Source organism: Osmia bicornis, chromosome 4 (genome assembly GCF_907164935.1).
Source record: "Osmia bicornis bicornis chromosome 4, iOsmBic2.1, whole genome shotgun sequence".
NCBI lineage: Eukaryota > Metazoa > Arthropoda > Insecta > Hymenoptera > Megachilidae > Osmia > Osmia bicornis.
Window position 1 is genome coordinate 9,292,314 of NC_060219.1, and position 20,610 is coordinate 9,312,923.

Below are 20,610 nucleotides of genomic sequence, written 5' to 3' on the forward strand. Positions count from 1 at the left end.
TTACATAATTCTTTTATGATACAAACCCTGTTTTATGATACGGAGCATAGATGTTAGAACATGTTACCCTACCACGTTTAATTGACGTTTCGCGATCGTCAAACTTCCGTTTCACCGGCGGAACTCGGTAACGGAATTCGTTTCAGGTTCGAAACTCCATCGACATTTGTAATTCTACGGTCCAGGAAAGTCGAAGCCCTAACTGAAAAGTCGGGACCGGCTTACAACTCAAATATGGCGAATTTCATTTGAACGTTACCGCGTTTTATTTCCTTTCGATTGGCTTTCGCGGACCTCGACAGATCGAACGGTCGTTGAACCCGCGAAATTCTTCGTCGGTTTCGGTCTGTTTAAAAGTGATTTCCAATTCTCTGTCTCGCAACTTTCCTGACAGCTGACAAAAAGGGAGGGATTGTAGCAATAACGGCGAGACCGTAATGTCTAATGCGGAGATTGACGCTAGATTATGCGATACGTGATGCAATCGATCGAGTAACCAACAAGGTTGCGTCTAATATAAAAAGTACGATCCTAATTTTCAGGTTTTGCATATTTCACAGAAATTTCAATTCTATATATCTCACACGCGCATGTTTTGTCATTAATTTTCAATTGTTGACGATGCTGAGACAAAATCAATCTGAAATTGCAATTCACCGTCAGGAAATTCAAAATTTCGCAAATGTTGGAGATAACGTGAAATTCGAACAATGCTTCGGGTTCTAATAATGTCAATGCTGCAAGTTGATTCACGGGAAACAAAAGCAGTAATAGTTTCAATATTCGATGTTGATTTTAGCTGCGAGCTGTTGCACTGTTGCAATGAAATTACAATGTTTATTAACCATACCTAATACCATTCTATACGTAGCTAAATTCTACGTTCTGTCAAGCCGGAGGTGGCGTGACTCGTTTGCACTTCTTATAAGGGAGAAGGAAGGTTTTGCAATATCTCAAGCGATCAACGAACACTTGACAATCGGTGTGCGGTTCCTTGATGCACTTGAAGACTACCTCACCGTTGCTCACATACTGGCTGAATGGTATCCTCCAAACTTCCTCCCATCCGAAACCACGGCATATTCTCGCGCAGTAGCTGTACATCAGAGAGAAGTACACGAGGAAGAAATAAAACTTTCCGTTTCACTGCTGGAAATACGACGGTTATTTCTCTCTAAAAGGATTGTTGGAAAAGCGGACAAGTTACTCCGTTCGAAAAGGAATCGAAATAAATCAATCTTTTTCCTATAAGACGATGAAAGTCACAAAGTATGTAATAAAAAAAGTAGTTGCATTTCTTGGCTGCATCTTTGCACTTGTGAAAAATTTGGGGTCTTAGAAAAGTATCATTAGAAGATCGAGTATTTCAGCTCACCTGTTGTTACAGTCCATTCGAAACAACCGATAACCGCAATCACGCGCCAGGATCCAACTTTCGTGTATAAGCCTCTGGGCGATCCCTAAACCGCGATACTCCTCGCTTATAGCCAAACTGGACTGCTCGAAGACGTTGTGGACACAGTAACGTTCCCAGACCCTCGCTGAATCCAGCACGTATGCATAGAACTCGATTACTTTACTAATGGGCTCGGTTTGGCAGCATTTCGCTAAATTGCACAACATTTGTATCTCTTGCGGGGTCGTCGGAGAGTTCAGTGCAGCGCCGATGATACAATGTTCACGATTCTCCGCGATGAACGACAATCCGCATCTCACTAGATCGTCCATCATTTTCCTCCAGACCAGAGGAGCCTCTGTGCCGGCCAGACCCATGTTCACGATTGTTGGTTCGTGTTTATAGTACACGTCGCACATGAAGTCCACCACGTTGTCGTAGTCGGGCGGCAGAGCCAATCGCGTGATGTAAGCTGGACGTTCCTGAAAAATAAAAAAATTACAATTAGAGGGGGGACGATGTGTTTGATTGAAATTTTGAAACGTACAAAATTCAAATCACCGCTAAAAATTGAAATTAAATTGCCAGATATATCCATGATGAAGTAGACGTTGGTAACCTGAACTCAATATTGAAAACGTCAAATAGTACAAGATCGATGTATTAAAATTCAATATTTTCATGCACATTAGGAAACGATCGCGATGCGTTGACAAGTGTCAAACACTACGCAAACAGGTTAGAAACTACGATTTGCATAATAACTGGAGGGAACGCATGGGAATTTCACTTACGGAACAAATTGTTTGCAAATTCCTCGGCGTGGAATGAAAATTAGCTCTGATATTTCCGAATCCGTTGCAATTCGAGGCTCGCTTGAGGCATTTGGCAACAGAATTCCCGAATGACTTCAACAGGTACGTTGCCATTTCGTTTCATCTCTTATTCGTTTTTCATAAAACAACATTCTCCACTCGACGTTTCACTTACTAAAGATTACATTCGACAAAATTGGCTAACGATGTAAAAACGCAGACGTATGAGTAGAACTTGACTCGTATCGAAAGTTCTCGTTTCTTAATTCATCTATTCGCTGGTCGTTTCAAACGTCAACGAAAAAAATTAACCCAAATCGTCGATATCGATGCGAGATTAACCGCGGGCGTTAACAATAATCGGCCATCCAGCGCGAAATTGCATTAATATCGTAACAGAATATTTACCGCAAATTAATTTGATAACTCGTTTAATCGTCGCGAAACAAATATTAAACGCAAATTATCCACAAAATGGGACCAGGGATGGTCGAAAGCATAAATTATTTTTCAACACCCCGTTAATCACCCTGATGTGTTTATCGTGTTTCGATTTAATTAAATCGGCCTCGTTAATTACATAAATAATTGCGGTGTTCTGTGTACATGTTTCTTTCGCTGGTATTATACAAGAAAAGATCTATTTTCATTGAAGAATTAACATTTCGATTCTCGATGGGGGCACCGAGTGAACTAAATTCTGAAAGAGCAAGGTAGAGAACGATAATTCAAACACGGTTCTATTCATTCATTGTACGAAATGATATGGCAGCCAGCAGACTAGCTGATTTATGTATTACTCGCGGCGCGTTTCACCGTCGCCGATATACGGGCACCCACACGCACCCGAGTTCACCACCCATGCCATCTTTGTCGGCTGACCTGTGCCCGACAGGTAAATACGATGAGAAACAAAGGTGTGAGAGTACACCCATACGATTTTACACGCTCCACAAACGTCTGTACACTTAAGTATCATAGAGACAAGTGTATACCTACGATAAACGTACTGTACAAATTATACGCTCATATTTGTGCGCGTATGTGGGTCGAAGGAATAAAGAAGTGAGATAACGATTTAACCTTATTCATTTTATAAATTTTTGAAACGCCTAATTTTAGTCGAAGCACCGTTTCGTAGTTTTGAGCCACGATTGATGCGCCAACGTTGTTCAAAGGTTAAATAAACGAGATTTATTAATATTATTAAATCTGTATTAGATTTATTCCATCACCAACGTCGGTGTCATTTATATAGATTACTGGTATTGATATCAAATTGCATTGTTAAAGTATCGACACCCACTGAATAGTGATAATAGAATTAACAAGAGACTCCGTTTCCAACGAACGATAAAAGGGGTCTTATCAAAAATAATTTCGCATGATAATTATTTCCGTCGAATTGGAGTAATTGATGAAGTCATTTCCACAGATGATTCTCGAATTATTTTGACCATCAGCGCGTCCGGATAATGAGTCACTATACAAATTACGTTAACAATCTACCATGGGGCATGCAATTATTCTCGATCATATTATACGTATACATTAACTTGCAATTGTACCAAGCACTCTCGTCAATATACGAGCAATGGATTAAATGAACGAATGAGAAATTAACGAACAGCAATTACAAGATTATTACATTAACAAACAAACCCCTCGTCGGTTTGCTTCGTATTTTATTATAACAGAAAGCTAACGCTATTTCGTTTCGACCAAGCGAAATCTTTCACCCTTGTTTCTGTCTGGCGAACCCCTGAAAGTTTTAAACAAATCCATCGTGACCTTTGGTTTCTCCGTTCGCCCCGGAGTTCTCTGCCCCTTTCTCTTTCTGAAGTTTGCCCTGGTCGAAGCTAGCACCACGAGAGTCACCCTTCTTGAACGTACCCTCGGTGGAGACGTGTCTTTCGTTGTATCGTCCGTGTTGCTTCGAATGCCCACCGTGGTCATCGTTATCATAGAAATCGTGATTCTTCTTGTACTCGTCCTTATGATAAACGTTGCGATAACCAGTCGCCACGCGGTCCACTTTATCGTTACTCTTTCCTGCATGAGAAACATCATCTGCGCTCTTACTCTTCTCTGTATGATGTTTCGAGACGCGATCATGATCATCATGAACCTTCTTCCTTCCTGCAGCATCGACATACTCGACTTTCTTCTTCTTCCTCAGATCATCGCCTGTTTCTTTGATCTCAACAGAAATCGTCTTCTGAGATTCGTTTTTATCATTCTTACCCTCTGATCTTTGCTTTTCGGATGACTGTTGAGCGCGTCCAGTCTGAGCAAGCGCTTTCGAAGGTTGAATCTTTGGAACGTCTTTTACAATCCGTGTTTCAGCGTATTTTAATTCCATATGGTCGACTCCAGGAGGTTTCACTCCTTCGTAGTGAGCTGGTAGCATCTCGGCATCCGGTTCCAGAGGCAGAGCGAGATTCCTGCCCGGTCGGGGCTCCTTTATCGGAATCAGTTTCTTACCCATAAAATGAGGAGGATAGTTGGCTATCTGTCCGTAAATAGGCTCCATCTCGATCGCTCTTAAATCGTGGATTCTCGGATTGATTACGTACACGCTGATACCTCGTGCGATGATTAATTGCACGCAAACGCAGATGTACGCGCAAAGGGTGTACCACCCTATCCCTAAGACGTTCATTCCGTCGACGGTGTATTCACGAATTAAATGGAACTTGGATGCATGCCGGGTATACGACACACTGGTTCCAAAGCAGGCCGCTTTGTTGGTTCTCTTGCACTGTAATCGTGCTGCAATCAGTCCTGCTCTTTTATACGTCACGCGGTCCGCCCAACGATTCAATTCGATCGCCTCTCGCCCAGTGCTGTTGAAAGAATCTATCCGACAGGATGTGGAGGTTTCGAGCAAACGCGGTTTTCTGGGAAAATATTTCTCGTCGCATCGACGTGGTTGAATTGGAACGATCGAAATACGATCTCAACTCTATATACTCTTTTAGACACTAAATGTTATTTAAACAATAATCATTTTGCAAATTATTTGTTTAAATAAAATTTCATTCAATATAACAACGAGGAAGAAATGACAGGAATCATAGATTTTACGAAACATCCATCAAAGCCACGAAGGAGCCGTTTTTTTTTCCAAAAATTGATATATCTGTCTGGGGATTCCCAAAGCTTGCGTTTCTATTATATCAACGGTGAAAGCATTCCCTTGGCATTACGCAAATCGCGACGATTCCGTAGAACAAGCAGACTGGCCAGCCGTCAATAACACGACGTACTTGAATTATCGAGCTCGACCATGGAATACTCGGTTCCACTCTGCGATCCCTTATTCACCCATCGAATCACGTTCTCGTGTGTATATAAGGCAATACGCCGTTTCATGGACACACCAGTGTACGTTCCAGTTGGACGTGAAATAACAGAGCAACAATCTCGTAGATCGAATCAGTTGTTACAAGCATGCTATCGAGAACGTTTTTAATATGTTACATATCTCTGATTGTTCGGAACGATGCTGTACCGACGAGAATCCAGCGTACCACGATGACCAATACGAGATTCACCGATCTGGACGGTTCGTCGACTGGGTACGCGTACAATCAGCAACAGGGAGTTCCGGTTTACTACGTGCAGTACACCAATCAAGGAAGTGGACGGTACTACCATACACCGGACACCGTGCACTACGTTCTCGAGTCCGCTGCACCTGTTGAATCAGCCATTCCTGAAACGACGCTGCATCAGCAACCCTACGCGACCGTCCACGATGTTCCGCGCTCTATCCACCAGAAGCACGAAGAAGCTGCCAATTACGGCAACCAGCAATCGCTGAAACACGCGGCCTCGCAACCACGTGCACCGTATTACGTTTCTGAGAAGGTTACACACGAAAAAGAGGAAAAGAAAGATACTTACGACGAGGACGTTAAAGAGGATCACGACGACGAGAAGAAGGAGCTAGATGACAGCGAGGAGGATGATGATGAAGACGTTCATGGTGATTCTAACGGTGGTGTGATAAAGTTCAATTATAGTGGTCGTGGCTTTGTCGATGGAACTTCTTTTGAACCTACAGATGCCGAGGGAGAAGCTAAAGAACACTCTGAGCATGGAAAAAAGCACAAAGAGGAGGAACACGCCGAGCATGGAGAGAAGGGAGAGTCTGGGTATAAGAAAAGTGAGAAGCATAGCAAAGGTGAACAAGGTATAGATGATGAAGAACACCAGAAAGGTAAGTTAATAGGTAATGTTGAACAATAAAATTGCTGACTTTGTATTGGGGTCATAATTTTTCATTGTCATAGTGTGTAATGATTGATTGTGAATCTATAGGATATTACGATATCAAAGGTGGACAAAAAAAGGAACATCTAGATAAAGCTGAAGAACACGGTTCTCACGAGGAAGCAGAGAAAAGTAAGAAGAGCAACGATTATGGACAGTCGTCGTCGCATAAAAAAGGTCACCAGACAAGTGGCTACCACAACGTGTACCACAAAGACGAGTACAAGAATGAGACTGATTTCTACGACGAGGATCATAAAGAAGGACATTTCGATAAGCACGAGGAGTTCGACAAGGGTTACAAGACAGCCGAGGGTGGTTTTAAGAAAGGTGGACACCATTCCTCAGAACAGGATCACGAGGATCGTGGAAAGAAAGGGTGGTACCAGAAGGGACATCGCGATAATCAGAATCAGGGTCATCAAGCTGAAGAAGGCGAGAAATCGTTCTTTGATGATCACGAGCATCATGATTCTGAAGAAGATTCTAAATTCGCCAAAACACACAAGTCGCATAAAGACTCTGAGCATTGATACAACTTCATAACTCTATTTGTTATCGTTTCATTTGTATGTAATAAAACAATTCAATGATTTTATTATTTCTTCAATTTTCCTTGATATCATTTTTGTTGATACCTGATGCAGAAATTTCAGCCATTATAGCGGACATATTATTACTCCATCAAATTAGGTAACTAATATAGAAAGTGTTATTGACCCAGTTTTTTGCGGAGATAAATGTGCAATGGCTCGTTCAGTGTAGAAAACGTGAGGTCATTGAACTATTGCAAAAATCGTTATCGATTGAAAAGTTATTGATTCGTCAAACACCATTGAGGCGTTGCCGATGAAGGTTTTGTAACAGTCGTGTTTCAATTTTTTTCTTTTTTTTTCATTGAACAGCCTGTGAAATTTTTGAAACGCTCGTTAGAATTTTTGTTCAAATTTTCTGGGAGAAGTAAAAAGTATCGGACTGCAATTAAACCGAATCACCTAACAAGTGACGATTAATTCCTAATCCTATTTGAACAACAACGAAATTGTAAAAGATAGAAACTTTTATTCCGACCAAGTTAAATCGATCTGAGAATACATTTATTTCGTTCAGATACAAAGACCAACACAAACACGATGCTCAACAAACATAACAATCAATGAGATTGGCCCTTAATGACCCTTCTTAAAGCCCCACGACTTGTGATCATCGTGTCCTCCTTTCTTGCCGTGGTGAGAATGATGATGATGATGCTCGTCGTGGCCACCGTCGCTCTTGTGACCCTTGTGATCGTGATGGTGATGTCCTTTCTCATGGTGCCCCTTTTTACCGTAATGATCATCGTGTTCTCCATGGTGGTGATGTCCCTTCTTGAAGTGTCCGCCCTTCTCGTGCTCGTGCTCGTGATGATGACCACCGTGATCTTCGTGATGTCCGGAATCATGATGTTCGTCGAAGAATTCTTTATCCTTCTTAAACTCGTCTAACTTATGGACCTCATGGTGTCCCTTGGTTTTGTGCCCTTTACCATAATGTCCTTCCTCGTGGAATTTGTGTCCCTTCTCTCCTTTCTCACCTTTATGGTGCTCGTCGTAATAACCATCTTCGTGATGATGACTCTTCTTGTGTCCTTCCTCTTCGTCGTAGTGTCCCTTGTGCTCGTCCTTGTCGTGGTGTCCCTTGTCACCTTTCTCGTGATGGTGAGAGGATTTATAGCCTTTATCGCCGTGATCACCGTGCTTGTGATGATGATCCGAGTGGTGTTCTTCACCGCCGCCGTGCTCGTGATGTTCGTGATGATGGGAGGCCGCGACGGCTAGATCATCGTAATCCTCGCGGATCTCGCGGGCGTCGATCAAGCACTGACAGGCTAAGCACACGAGCAGCAGACAAATCGGCAATCGAAACTTCATAGTGGGGCGATCGATGGGAATTGATCAGCGGTATCGAAACGTTCGACTCCGTCGCTGCTTTCGGTATGATTAATCCGATCACCAGGCCCGGGTTATATATTCGAACGGGGTATAAATCGATATTAGGAAGCAACGACTCGGTCCTGGCTCCTTACACCGTTGCGAAAGTAACGTCTCCTTAACCCCTTTAGCTTGCAATTTGTCGATTTCAGTCGATCCAACGCCGTCGATCGAAACCGTTATGCAATGCCGATAGATATCGGCGTTTACGGTTGCCGAAACTATCCAACGGTTCTATTCCGAAACGGCACTTTTCTCTGCTTCCGCTTTCCCCGTGTCATCGTGCACCGTAAAAACGATTCCATTTCGATTTTTATCAATTTCAAACAGGATCTAAGAATTACCCTACTGCATTTCGTTATCGATGCGCAAGAAGGATTCGTTGCATATTTGTTTAATGACAATTGGCATGTTTATATTTTCTCTTTCTGGAAGCGGTACCAGAAATGTCATGTATACGAACGTAACAGATTTTTATGGATGATAAGCATCTGTCGTCAGATGATTATCGGAGAAAATAAGTAGTTACATTTATTGACAAGAATGTACTTTCGTCGACCGCAAAACAGATCGACTGTGGTGCACCTTTTATGGAATTTCTCGACACGGTTGATCAGCTCTTCCAGTAACGCAATCGCACCACATAAAATCACGACTAATTTCACCTGAATGCGTTCAAAACATCCTGAATCTTATCAACTGTAACAGAAATTCACGAGAAAAATACTGATCATTAGGGTACAATCACGAGCAAAAGAAATGAATAAACCATTGCATCATATCGTAAAGAAATATTTTCATATCGCAATGCTACTATTTTGTAATGTTCGTTATTTAATTATAAGAAAGACACATAATTGATAAAGTTCTTGCGTCGATACGTCTGTGGACATTTCGCTTTGTTTCTTATCAGCCATGCTAATTCGTATCGCAATTAATCCTTTTGCACGCAGCTGTTCATGATAGTCACCTTTGTCGCGAAATCTATTCCACTGATGACCGTTTAACGTGCCTAATTTCTACTTTATGCAAAACAGTATTGGCGCGACGATATGGGCCACGAGCTGGTGACGTTTACGAAATAAGAATCCCGTGTAGTACCAGCGAGCAGCTGCGAAGGGAACGAAAGCGATTACGTATAAAACGCGAGCTATGACGGCAGGTATATAAGCTTTGCTTTAAAGCGACATGATCAGTCGATAGCACTCGTTGGTCTACAAAGTACCAACATGGCGAAAAGCTTGTGCCTCTGGTTTGCTGTAGCCATGGTTTGCACGTGGCTCTCCCTGTCCACCGCTAGGGAGATAAGGAACGAAATGGACCTCGAGATGGCGGCTAGTCATCATCACGGGCATCATCACGAGGAGGGCGGCGGTCATCATCACCATAGTCACCACGAGGACGACCATGGGGAAAAGGGTGAAAAGGGTTACAAACACCATCACCATCACGACAAAGGCGACCACGGCCATTATGGAAAGGAACACGACGAAGGACATCACGAAGAACACGGTGGACACAAGAAGGGCCACCATGACGAGCACGAGGAACATGGTCACCACCATGAACACGAGAAAGGCCATAAGGGCGAGAAGCATGGACACAAGAAGGGACACAAAAAAGGCGAGAAGACCCATGGTTATCATCACAAAGCTCATAAGGATGAATACCACAAGGAACACAAGTTCTACGACGACTACCACAAAGGTGGACATCACGAAAAACATGGCAATCACCATGGACACCACGAGAGCAAGGATGGGCATCACAAAAAGGGTGGCCATCATCATTCCGGTCATCACGAGGACCATCATGGAAAGAAGGGTCACTCTGATAAAGGACATTACGACGACGATCACAAGGGTTATCATGGTAAACATGGACACGACGAGCATCATTCGCACTATGAAGATTATGGTAAAAAGGGTGAACATCAAGAAGGAAAGAAGCATGGTTATTCGAGCGGTGGTGGTGGCGGCGGAGGCCATGGCGGTGGCGGCGGTGGCCATCATCATCATCATTGAAGAATGTAACAGTAACGATGTAACTGATGTAACCAAGTTTACTTATCACTGTTGCGCTGCTTGTTGGTTTTTTATTTCGTCGTTAATTAATTTTAGACGCCACCTTGAAATCTGTTGCGCTACTGTTTTAATAATAAAACTGTTTCTTGACAATTAAATTTCATTTCTTCACTCGATCGAACATATTTCCCTTTTATCCTAATTGATCCTAGCATAGATACCTAGCTAGATCCACTTTTAAATGATTCAAAATGAAACAGCGACCCAATTATTTTGCTGAAACGTAAACGTTTATCTAAAGCGGAATGACGAATTCTACACTCACAGGGATAGAAACGAAGAAAAATAGAGTGCGATTCGAAGTAACGGCTGGTGAATCAATATATACCTTTCCAATTAATGGTATCGTCCAACTTTAGATACACATTCGCGACCGGTCAGTGGAAAATTATAGAAGATCAATATGTTATCTGTGCGTGAAACTTTGCTAGTGGTACTTCTGGTCGCAAATAGATACTTTTGACATAAACCATGAGAAGCTGGAATCAGCAATTCATTTGCATATGAAGGGATTTAACCGAATTTCGAAAAATATAATTGCAGTCGCTTAAATTGGGATTATAAACGGGTCATTATACAAAGGACCATCGCAAAAAATAACATACTTTATGAAGAGTGAAGAGACTAAATAAATAGGAAAATTGAAAAGAAAAATCGAGATACAGTAATACGGTTCAAATTTATTTGTGATAAAGAAATCCAGGGAAGTGTTGAAGCGATATCATAGAATTTATCTCATTATATTCAACGTGAATTATTACCGTGAGTACTTTTTAGTACACTGTGAGTTCCGCGTATATCAGGATGACAAATCCTATTACTTGACTGTTCATAAATTCCTTTGATTATTAATAAATCTTCACGTCCCATTTATCCATCAACTACCACCATCGATCACATCGATGAACAAAATATATACCCCTGTAATATCATTCATTTCCATGCCGACGTCAGGTCTATAAAACTTTTGTTCGATTTGTCATAAAAATATGACGCTTAACAAGTTTCGTGACAAACTGTTATTAAAACTGTACTCGACAGAAATGGTCTCACCGCAGATGGGCTCAATTTAAAGCGATGCAATGGGGTGCAAGCTGTCCAGAAGGAAGAAGAAAACACGAGCTATGTCGAATCACTAAAATTAAATGTAGCAATTTCGTAACGGCAACGTCTTCTCGTAGCTCGAAGAAAGAGATTAATTGCCGATGTGCCGTTGATCAATCGCGTGTACCCGCTGCAGTCGGTTAAATCGAAAAGAAAGTCTTTAATCGAGACCGATCGAATTTGCTCGACGAAGAAGTCCACTCCACTTCTCTTGTTTCCGGCTTTCCAGCAAAAAACCTCACCACCATTCCGAACCGTGGAAAGAAAGGCTTGTAATTCGACGATCGTGTACTCGACGAAATACGATGTGTCGGACGTGGTTGTTCAATGTTCATCCTCGATGTTTTCACCTAATTCACAGTATTTCGTTGCATCATTTGTCAAACGTACGACGAAACGTACATTTTCATCCTTATAAATTTATTTTATATTTCCATATTGCTAATTGGCCATCAACGATTCAAAACTTAGCGTGTTTCTCTAACGAACACTGAAGCGTATCGAACGAAAGTAGAAATCGATAAATCACGAGTACCTATCCTCGGATTTTCTCGAAACAAACCAGAGTCGATAAAAAAAAAAAAAAAATCCTAGTTACGCCAATGGCTGAGACACGGGTAATTTTTCACGCTGTTCCTATCGTAGTTCTTCCGTGTCTCTCGTCGACGTACGAGAGTACTTATTAACTTGTTCGAATCGCTATGTATTCTCGCGCGATCGATCGGAAGTACCAACGAGACGGATGCTTCCGGCCCCTTTAACAGGCCGTTGTGTTCGCGTATGATGTCCGCCTCCAGCATAGATGTTCCTTCTTTTCTTTTCCAAGTTGCACGACCACTCCAATTAGATTAATTAAGCCAGCCACACGTGCGCGCATCTCGGTATGAAACAATGGCCAGGGTGTTTCAGGGACGAAGGGAGGACGGAATTGTCACACGCCAGAGAATTTCAAGTAGAACCGCTCGGTTGTATGCAATCTCCGGCCGAGAATGGGCGAGCTCGATCAAGCTGGCTCGCCGAGCATCCCGGGCTTCGCCCTGAAAGAAGCGTATAAAGCTCCGTTAATCCGTGTCCGGTGCACCGGAATCCAGTCTAGATAGACCCACAAATGGCCACGGCAATTTCATTCGCACTGGGTGGAATCGTTAATCAAACCCCGTGCCACGGTGAATGCGCTAGATGCTACCTAGACTGTTCTCGTTCACTCGTCGCTGACCACCTCTGTGTTTTCTCTTTCTCTTCCTCTGTGTACGTACGTGATTGTACACACAGAATCGCGTGATTAAGCGAGAATACTGCGAGTGTGAGAAAAAAAATGGGGTAAAGGGTGAAAGATACAGTAGCCCGCAAAAGTTTCGTACCGCCTAATTTCTGGTTACAATACCGGATATTTCAATATTATCAAGTTAAATTGAAATCATTGATGAATCTCATCTTTAGATGTTTAATTATAATTTAAAAGAAATTCTTTATAAAATCATGAACACTAATTCGAATTTGGATAAAACAATTTCCCTGGACAAATCGTCGTTGCTGGTTGAAATAAAAAAAAAACCTGGTGGAAATGGCACGAAAAAGTTAAGTGAATTTTATTTCTCTATTTGATACATAGCTGGCGACAATTCGTTCACGTAGAAGTAACAACTAGGGAACAACTTTCTCGTCTAATTTATAAAAGCGTAGTTAACACGGAAACATTCTGTCCAAACCGGAACGGGATTATCTCGGCGCAGTTCCGCTCGATTTCAGTCGTTCAGTTAGCCCTCATTTATCACCGTGTTACTTTTTCGTCGTGAAAGTTGCGCAAATTAAATCGACCTTTGAAATGCGTGAAACGTTTCCACGAATATTTTGCCCATTCACCCTCTATTAGTTGAAATAACACGTTGTACATATTCAAAGAATAATTAATTACCAAATTCAATTACTCGAAGCTCCATTTATTTTCCAGTGTTTTTAATTAACTTTATCTCTCGATAAAACGTCCAAATATTTAATATCAAAAGCGATCTGAAAGTGTCTGAAATGATTATAATATCATTATCAGATATTTTTACCGGTTAATCGAAAATCGATCGATTTTATTCACGGTACGCTAATTATAATTGAGTTCTCGCCGATAATTGAACGAAAACTGGCACGTTTACATCGTAACAAAATTACGCAGTGTTACCTATAATCTGCGCATATTAAAGCTCTACATTGTTGTTTGTTGTATATGATACTCGTTCATTAACCAACTGATTAAATTCTTAATTAACCGATCGACGAGATCTCTTTGTCCCTATGTAACTATGTTTTTGTTATTAACGAACAGGAAGATATAATTGGAAGCACGTACCGTCAAATCTGTACACGTTTCTTGGCATTTCGAGCAAAAAATTCTGGGTACAGATCGTTAACTCATTCTCCCCGATCAACGGATTAAAATTTCACGATTTACCCTGGAGACCGTCGATCGATGTGACCCGCAGACGTTTACCAGACGAGTTGAATTAGTAAGCTAAAGCAAGACCTTCTGGTACGTCTGATTTATTAATTCGCCAGATATCACGTGAACGTCGTCGCCGAATAGTTTACAAGGTTTCGTTTTAATAAAATCGTGCCGCAAACGAGGTTGCTAAATGAAGTTTATAAGCGGGCACACTAGTAGAAGGCAACGAGAATTTAGTATGCGAGACGAGGACAGTGGGAAGCGTTTAAATTAACGAGAACGTGTAAACTCGGGTGAAAAGGTGCGACAAGAATACGAAAATCCAGTATACGGATTTCGTTTTCGAGGAAAAATTTGAAATTAATTATGGAAAATCGAAATTTCTCATTCCTCTCGCGATTGCTCACTTGCTTTTGCACCGAGCACTCTATTTTTCCTTCTCGTTAATACGTCGACGTTTCTCGCGAGCATGACGCCGCGCAAATGCTAGTATGTATTTTCATCGTTCTGCCAGGTGTAAATAAAGCTTTCGAAGAGTGCGGGATTATACAGAGACAGACTGGCGGATAGGTAAACAGAAAGAAACACGATGGAAACGCTCGTGCAAACAGCGATGCTATTAATGTGAACATGGATCAAGGAGAATGAGGTGAATGCGACGAACACGAAAGGAATTTATACGACAGCGATATTAATCGGGCTATAAAATAGATCGATAAACTTCTGTTGTACCATGAGTCTTTATTCTTAATAAGTTGACTGCTAGGGGGTCGATGATATCATAAATTTACTATAATTGAGGATTAAATTGCAAGATAAAATAATTTTTACGTAACCAAATTCCAGGAACTTAATGGGGCTCGTTAGAGGTGCTTTTGTCACGGTGAAACGATAAACGATGAAAATTTCATCGAAAATTCAAAAGAGAATAGCGACGCGTCTTACTTTGATTAATGGTGATACGTTACGGGATGAATATGAGGCGAAGAGAAACTTATTCTCGGCATTGAGGGTAAAAAGGAAAGAAAAGAACACGAGACACCGTATAGTTGCTCGTTTTGCTCTTGCAGCAACGTCCTGACCCGTGTATTTATATAATGTATTTACACAATACCGGCCACGATATATCGTCCCGCGATACATTATTTCACCGTCACTTTGGAAAAACTTAAGACTGACAGCTGTGAAATATTCGAGGTATTAAACGCGAGCAGCACAAATACTGTTCTGCTTTTATAAGCGAAAAACATAATTCCGTAAAATATGTTACAAAAGTAGCCACGTCGGTGGATAAACAGATTTTCTTCCATCGAAGAAATTACGAAGCTACGAAACAAAATTTTTTCTTTTAATACAAATATACCATTTATATCTCTTTTTTTGTATTTACAAACGCAACAGTAATAAATAAATAAAAATGAACAGCATGAAAGCCTAAGAGAATTAAAAGTTCAAAATGCAACAACACCATAGAAATCCACTCTTCAACCCTTGTGACCTTTACTGTATCCAAATTTCTTGCCAGCATGTTCGTCACCCTTTTTCCCATAAGAATCGTGATGACTGTAATGTTCATCGTGTCCATGCTTCCCATGATGACCTTTGTGTTCTTCGTCGACATGACCCTTGTCGTGGTGTCCTTTTTTCCCATGATGGTCCTCGTGGTAACCGGAATGATGATGACCACCCTTCTTGTGTTGTCCCTCCTTCTTCTCATGATGGCCATGGAAGTCGCCGTGTTTCTTGTGGTGTCCCCCTTTGTGATAATCATCGTAGAACTTGTGTTCCTTGTGATACTCATCTTTATGGAATTTATTATGATAGCCCTTGGTCTTGTGACCTTTCTTGTGACCCTTCTTCTCGCCGAACTTGCCACCCTTGTGACCTTTCTCACCCTCGTGGTGCTCGCCATACTTCTCGTGCTCGTCGTGGTGTGCCTTTTTATGGCCACCGTGTTCCTCGTGATGTCCAGCGCGATGCTGTTTGTCGTGCTCACCCTTGTCGTTCTTATCGTGATGATGATGACTTTTGTAGCCTTTCTCACCCTCTTCGCCGTGCTCCTCGTGATGATCCGAGTGATGACTCTGACCACCGCCGGACTCGTGTCGATGGCCCTGATGCCCCGATGCGGCGGTCACGAGATCGTCCTTCGAATCGTCGACCTTCGTGCTTGCACTCGAAATTTCGGACAATACCATTTGAGAAGCATCGCTATCTTCTATTCGAACGTCTCGACGAACGCGAGGCACGTTTAATTCTCGAGGTTGGCATGTTTGAAGTAGAAGTGCGAGGAGAACGATAGGGAAAACGGCGCGCAGCATCTCGAGTCGGCTTCGACACGATCATGCGACTGACGACCACGTCGTCAAGAATTGACACTTAAATATCCACGGTTCGGTTACTCTATCAAGGGGCATCCGATTCTTCCTGCCGGTTTCACTTTCATTCGTTCGACCGCAAACCTTCGTCGACGCTGCTCCAGCTTTCACACTTTCTTGAGCTTGTAACGAACTGTTCTGGACGAAAAACAGGAATCGTTCAACTGTTGAATGTGACGCAAGATCGATCCAAGTTTTTCCTTTGTCACTTGTATAATAAAGGCGGAAATTGTTAGCTAATGATTTCTATCAAGTGTTGAAAATGGAACGATTGGTAAATGTACGATGGAGAATTAAAACATTCAGAGGTGTAAGAAGGTTCTGGTTGAAATTTGTCACACAGATTCGTTCCTCTAGTTGCTAATTATAATTTCACGGATTTCGTTGAGCTATATGTATCGCCATTAGTTTCGCTAACTTTTCAACCATTTGTCTCGACATTGCTGACGACCTTATCGTAGGACTTTGAAAATCTCCCAACATAGCTTCGATCTATGCATTTCAAAGATTAGCACAGGTAACAAGAATCTCTGGAGCTCGCAGAATCTCTCCAAGTATCGTTAAATCGATTGATGAAGCGGCCATTCAAACGCACGAAACTTTGTCGGAGTTCATCAAGCTCATTCAGTTTAAGAGTTCCTATATGCCTAAGCTTGGAAGATTTAGTTAATGTAAAATGTAATAAAGAATATGTAGGAGAGGGGAGAAAATTCCTGCCCCAGACACCTATCATACCGCAATTCGGAACTTCTATATGTATAACTGCATACCAGGCGACCGCTTGCGAGAACACTATCACCGATCATCTCGCCGCCACCTAGCGGTCCCCGGCCCGAACTAAAAGCGTCCGGGTAGACGAAACCCTACTCTCCCCCTCCACTTAACCGGCTACAAATAAAATATTTTTTTCTAACACTATTCCTTGAAATACTATTTTCTCAAAAAATTGCATATCTAATTTTGCCTAAATTGGATCAGTTAATCAACATCGTTCTGTCTAACGAATCGGCTTCGAGTTCTTTAGCAGGTCGTTAAAATTCGCATCAGGTGCCGGTGTATAACCCAATAGCAGCTCGTTTCCTGTTCGCTCGATACAAAGTCGAGTTTTCTTTCCGGCTACTTATTCCGCGACGCGCATCCACCTCCATCCAGCTTCAAGTTGATCTCCATTGCAAATCAGGTGAGCCGAATTCGCAGTTTGAAACGGTGATCGATAGATTCAGCCTCTTTACGACCTTATTTGGCAGGCAGTTCGGCTAGAGATTGGCTCCTCCAGCGTTGGCGCTGCATAATCAAGATAAAGATTGGTTACTACCCTGCTTCTCCATCGGCCTCTCCTTTAGACAGGGAGAAAACCGGATACCGGAGGCTCTGCCAACTTCGATTTGGACTCGGCGTCGTCGTAACGGAGATTAGATTAGGTGGTGTTCCCTTTGGACATTCCCAGATGGAGAGATTGCTTTGTAAGCAGATCCAACGACGCTGGATCGCCGCTGAAGAGTATCCAGCCCTTTCGTTTGCGAAAGAACAGGCCGCCGACTATTAAATTAAGCCTTCAAGTGCCGCTGGTTAACTCGAAAACATTTCAACTAAGTGATGCTGCTACTTGCAACTTTTTACTATATGATAAATGCTAATGAGTCTGAAGTCCAAGCACTGAAGGTGCATTTTCACTTAATAGTAGATCTGAATCCAGCATTTTGTACACTGTACTTTTGTTTAATGAATAAAATCGCTGGACAGTGGAGCTGGCACTATCTCTTGAAACACTAATGAAATTGTCCTCTAATTCGGAGCCACTCCAGAAGCTCTGTTCACGAGCGAGAAGAAGGCTAACTAACATTGACATTCGACTATTCGATTTGGTTGTTACGAGGCGTACGAGGTGATTCCGGTTAAGTACACTCGAACGTGAATTGCGTGCTCGTTCGAAAGCGTTTCGGATTCGAGAACTATTCACTCGTAGCAACAAGTACGATCGAATTTAACGTACCATGAAATTTTTGAGATAATTCCGTCTGATTCGACCATTTATCTTTTACGGTCTTCATCGAACTTCGAGCTTCCAATTGACACGCCGTAAGCGATAGTACTTTAATGTCATCAAATTTAATCAGGACTTTACATGTTTCGAATCTGATAAGAATTTGAAAATTTATTCGTTGTTTCGTTACCATGACCGCAGCAACATGCAAAAAGTTCATCGCCGCGGTGTCGACTATTGTTCGCTGCTATTGTTCGCGAATTCGGCTAGCTGCGAATTAGACGAGTCTCGCGATGACAGGAGAATCATCCTTCGTCACGCGCAGTGTTTAACGATAATTATCTCGCGCAATTAACGAACCGATTCCCTACCGTTGGCCGTCCCGAAAGTTTCCTCGTTATAAATAATTGCAAAATCCGTCGAGGAACGCCGCTGTTTCCCGCGCACCGTCGCGTCAAACGTCGCTGCTAGCGAGAAAGCTGTTGCGATCGTCGCGTGACCGAGCGTACTTTTTAACGAACACTCCGCTGATTCTTCGGTTCAACCCTATGCTAATCGCGTTCCCCTATCTTTGCCAACCTCTGCACGCCGTTTAAACAGCTGTCGTTGTTTGTATCTTTGTATAAAAGGGATAACATGGCGAGAAGCATTCTTTCGAGCGCTTTCGATACGTTTGCAGTTGGATTTTGCTTCTTAAAGATTGTTATCTATTTATGGATACTTTGTTCAACCCTTTCGTTACCAATGATTATAGTCGGTCACTAAACAACCGGAGGTTAATTAGTGTCGACTCAACTGAAGTGGATATTAATTCAAATAAGATTAAATTTCCAATGAGTTCAACATGGCGAAATGGTTACATCGAACCAGAACGATGTTAAATTGAAAAAAAAAGAAACGAAGCTACGTAGTTCCTTTCTTACGAAATAAATTGATTCCCTGCCAACTGTTCTTTCTCTTTATTTCCCATCCTTTCGACAGGTCAGCGAAAAACAGTTCTCGAATAAATTCTCTTTGCTATCTTTATCATCGATCGAGCTTGCCTATGGTAAACGCGTTGAACGGTTTCAATTACGGAAAACCGTTTCTCATCAAGAACGAAATTAGCCATCTTGCTAAGTACAATTGTCCACTTGTCGCTTAATATCGTGGTGTAGGAATGAATTAGCCGCTAATAATCGGCCATAGATGGACAATGCTAATGTAACGAGCTTCGACGAACAACAGAGGACCGTGACTGATTGCAATTTAGATCGGCTCATCAATGTGGTACAAGCGTAATACCATTAAATCTCACAATAACGACACACCCCACCTTTGTACTGCATCAAAATTACGCGCTGAATTCGTTACGAGTATTTCTGAACTAATTGGTACCCGTGTTATTGGGAAGCAACGATTCAACTATCGATAGATAGCACGAGAGTGGAGAGGAAATTTCAACTCTTAATTGCATCAAATCGTGTCGATCAACTTTTGATAACACCTCCGACAGCGATGTTTCTGCATTAACTATTGATTGGATATTTGATGATAATATCGAACGGGCATAATTGTAATTTCAATCGCAGTCGCATTAACAGATAAATGATAGTGTATCATTTTTATTATATTTTATTGACGCTTTTATAGATCTTTAAACAAGCTTGCACGGTTATTGAAATTTGAATGGTTTCTTTTTTCAATATTCGAGCATCATTTGAGTGCAGACTTTTATTTATTGGAATTATTGAAATTGAAAAAAAGATTTAATTGCAGCTCGAAAACTCGCATACCCTCGTTGATATTTTTTTGTACACGTTGTATAATACTTCCATTTCAGCTAGCTGACTCGTCAAGATTTCGTTCCTTAATTGCTGCAGAATATGTTGGATTACATTTTTCAAGGATCACTCGTCTGCATCTGGTGCTCCATGTCCAAGAAGCACTCATGCTGTGCGTAATTTACAACGAGGTTTCATGTTGGAGAAAATCGAATTCGAAAGTGTACGAAGTACGACGAAAGAATGAATATTGGAGCTCGCTCTATTTTATACATAAATATTATCGATATTTTATTTTATTTAAAAGCTATCGTATCACACAAAATATCACTTTCCCTTTCTTCTTCACCACAAATCTCAATAGATTATCCCAACAATTTACAAGTTAAAGAAACCCACTTCTT

General features: G+C 41.7%; 6 protein-coding genes across 6 annotated transcripts; 2 read left to right on the plus strand and 4 right to left on the minus strand.

Moving 5' to 3' along the window:
• Window positions 1–888: 888 nt before the first annotated feature.
• Window positions 889–2,325, minus strand: LOC114874759. Its single transcript, XM_029184343.2, has 3 exons — window positions 2,191–2,325; window positions 1,376–1,878; window positions 889–1,096 (listed from the first exon to the last, which is right to left on the minus strand). The coding sequence occupies exons 1-3, from the start codon at window positions 2,323–2,325 to the stop codon at window positions 889–891; spliced, it is 846 nt and encodes a 281-aa protein (XP_029040176.1).
• A 1,657-nt stretch (window positions 2,326–3,982) lies between these two features.
• On the minus strand, window positions 3,983–4,744 carry LOC114874758. The gene has a single exon (XM_029184342.2). The coding sequence runs from the start codon at window positions 4,742–4,744 to the stop codon at window positions 3,983–3,985; it is 762 nt and encodes a 253-aa protein (XP_029040175.2).
• Window positions 4,745–5,645: 901 nt separating this feature from the next.
• Window positions 5,646–7,022, plus strand: LOC114874757 (spore wall protein 2-like). Its single transcript, XM_029184341.2, has 2 exons — window positions 5,646–6,436; window positions 6,538–7,022. The coding sequence occupies exons 1-2, from the start codon at window positions 5,665–5,667 to the stop codon at window positions 7,020–7,022; spliced, it is 1,257 nt and encodes a 418-aa protein (XP_029040174.2). The 5' UTR covers window positions 5,646–5,664.
• Window positions 7,023–7,658: 636 nt separating this feature from the next.
• LOC114874750 (histidine-rich glycoprotein-like) lies at window positions 7,659–8,399 on the minus strand. The gene has a single exon (XM_029184333.1). It carries the CDS (start codon window positions 8,397–8,399, stop codon window positions 7,659–7,661), a length of 741 nt encoding a protein of 246 aa, XP_029040166.1.
• Window positions 8,400–9,672: 1,273 nt separating this feature from the next.
• Window positions 9,673–10,573, plus strand: LOC114874756 (histidine-rich glycoprotein-like). Its single transcript, XM_029184340.2, has one exon. It carries the CDS (start codon window positions 9,689–9,691, stop codon window positions 10,481–10,483), a length of 795 nt encoding a protein of 264 aa, XP_029040173.1. The 5' UTR covers window positions 9,673–9,688; the 3' UTR covers window positions 10,484–10,573.
• Window positions 10,574–15,565: 4,992 nt separating this feature from the next.
• LOC114874746 (histidine-rich glycoprotein-like) lies at window positions 15,566–16,402 on the minus strand. The gene has a single exon (XM_029184326.2). It carries the CDS (start codon window positions 16,400–16,402, stop codon window positions 15,566–15,568), a length of 837 nt encoding a protein of 278 aa, XP_029040159.1.
• Between the last annotated feature and the right edge of the window lie 4,208 nt (window positions 16,403–20,610).

Coding starts and splice junctions, on each gene's coding strand:
- LOC114874759 (XM_029184343.2), bottom strand. CDS start 2,325: ATGGCAACGTACCTGTTGAAGTCATTCGGGAATTCTGTTGCCAAATGC. Junction 1,879..2,190: donor ATTTGCAAACAATTTGTTCC/GTAAGTGAAATT, acceptor TTTATTTTTCAG/GAACGTCCAGCTTACATCAC. Junction 1,097..1,375: donor CGAATGGACTGTAACAACAG/GTGAGCTGAAAT, acceptor TCTGATGTACAG/CTACTGCGCGAGAATATGCC.
- LOC114874758 (XM_029184342.2), bottom strand. CDS start 4,744: ATGGAGCCTATTTACGGACAGATAGCCAACTATCCTCCTCATTTTATG.
- LOC114874757 (XM_029184341.2), top strand. CDS start 5,665: ATGCTATCGAGAACGTTTTTAATATGTTACATATCTCTGATTGTTCGG. Junction 6,437..6,537: donor TGATGAAGAACACCAGAAAG/GTAAGTTAATAG, acceptor GTGAATCTATAG/GATATTACGATATCAAAGGT.
- LOC114874750 (XM_029184333.1), bottom strand. CDS start 8,399: ATGAAGTTTCGATTGCCGATTTGTCTGCTGCTCGTGTGCTTAGCCTGT.
- LOC114874756 (XM_029184340.2), top strand. CDS start 9,689: ATGGCGAAAAGCTTGTGCCTCTGGTTTGCTGTAGCCATGGTTTGCACG.
- LOC114874746 (XM_029184326.2), bottom strand. CDS start 16,402: ATGCTGCGCGCCGTTTTCCCTATCGTTCTCCTCGCACTTCTACTTCAA.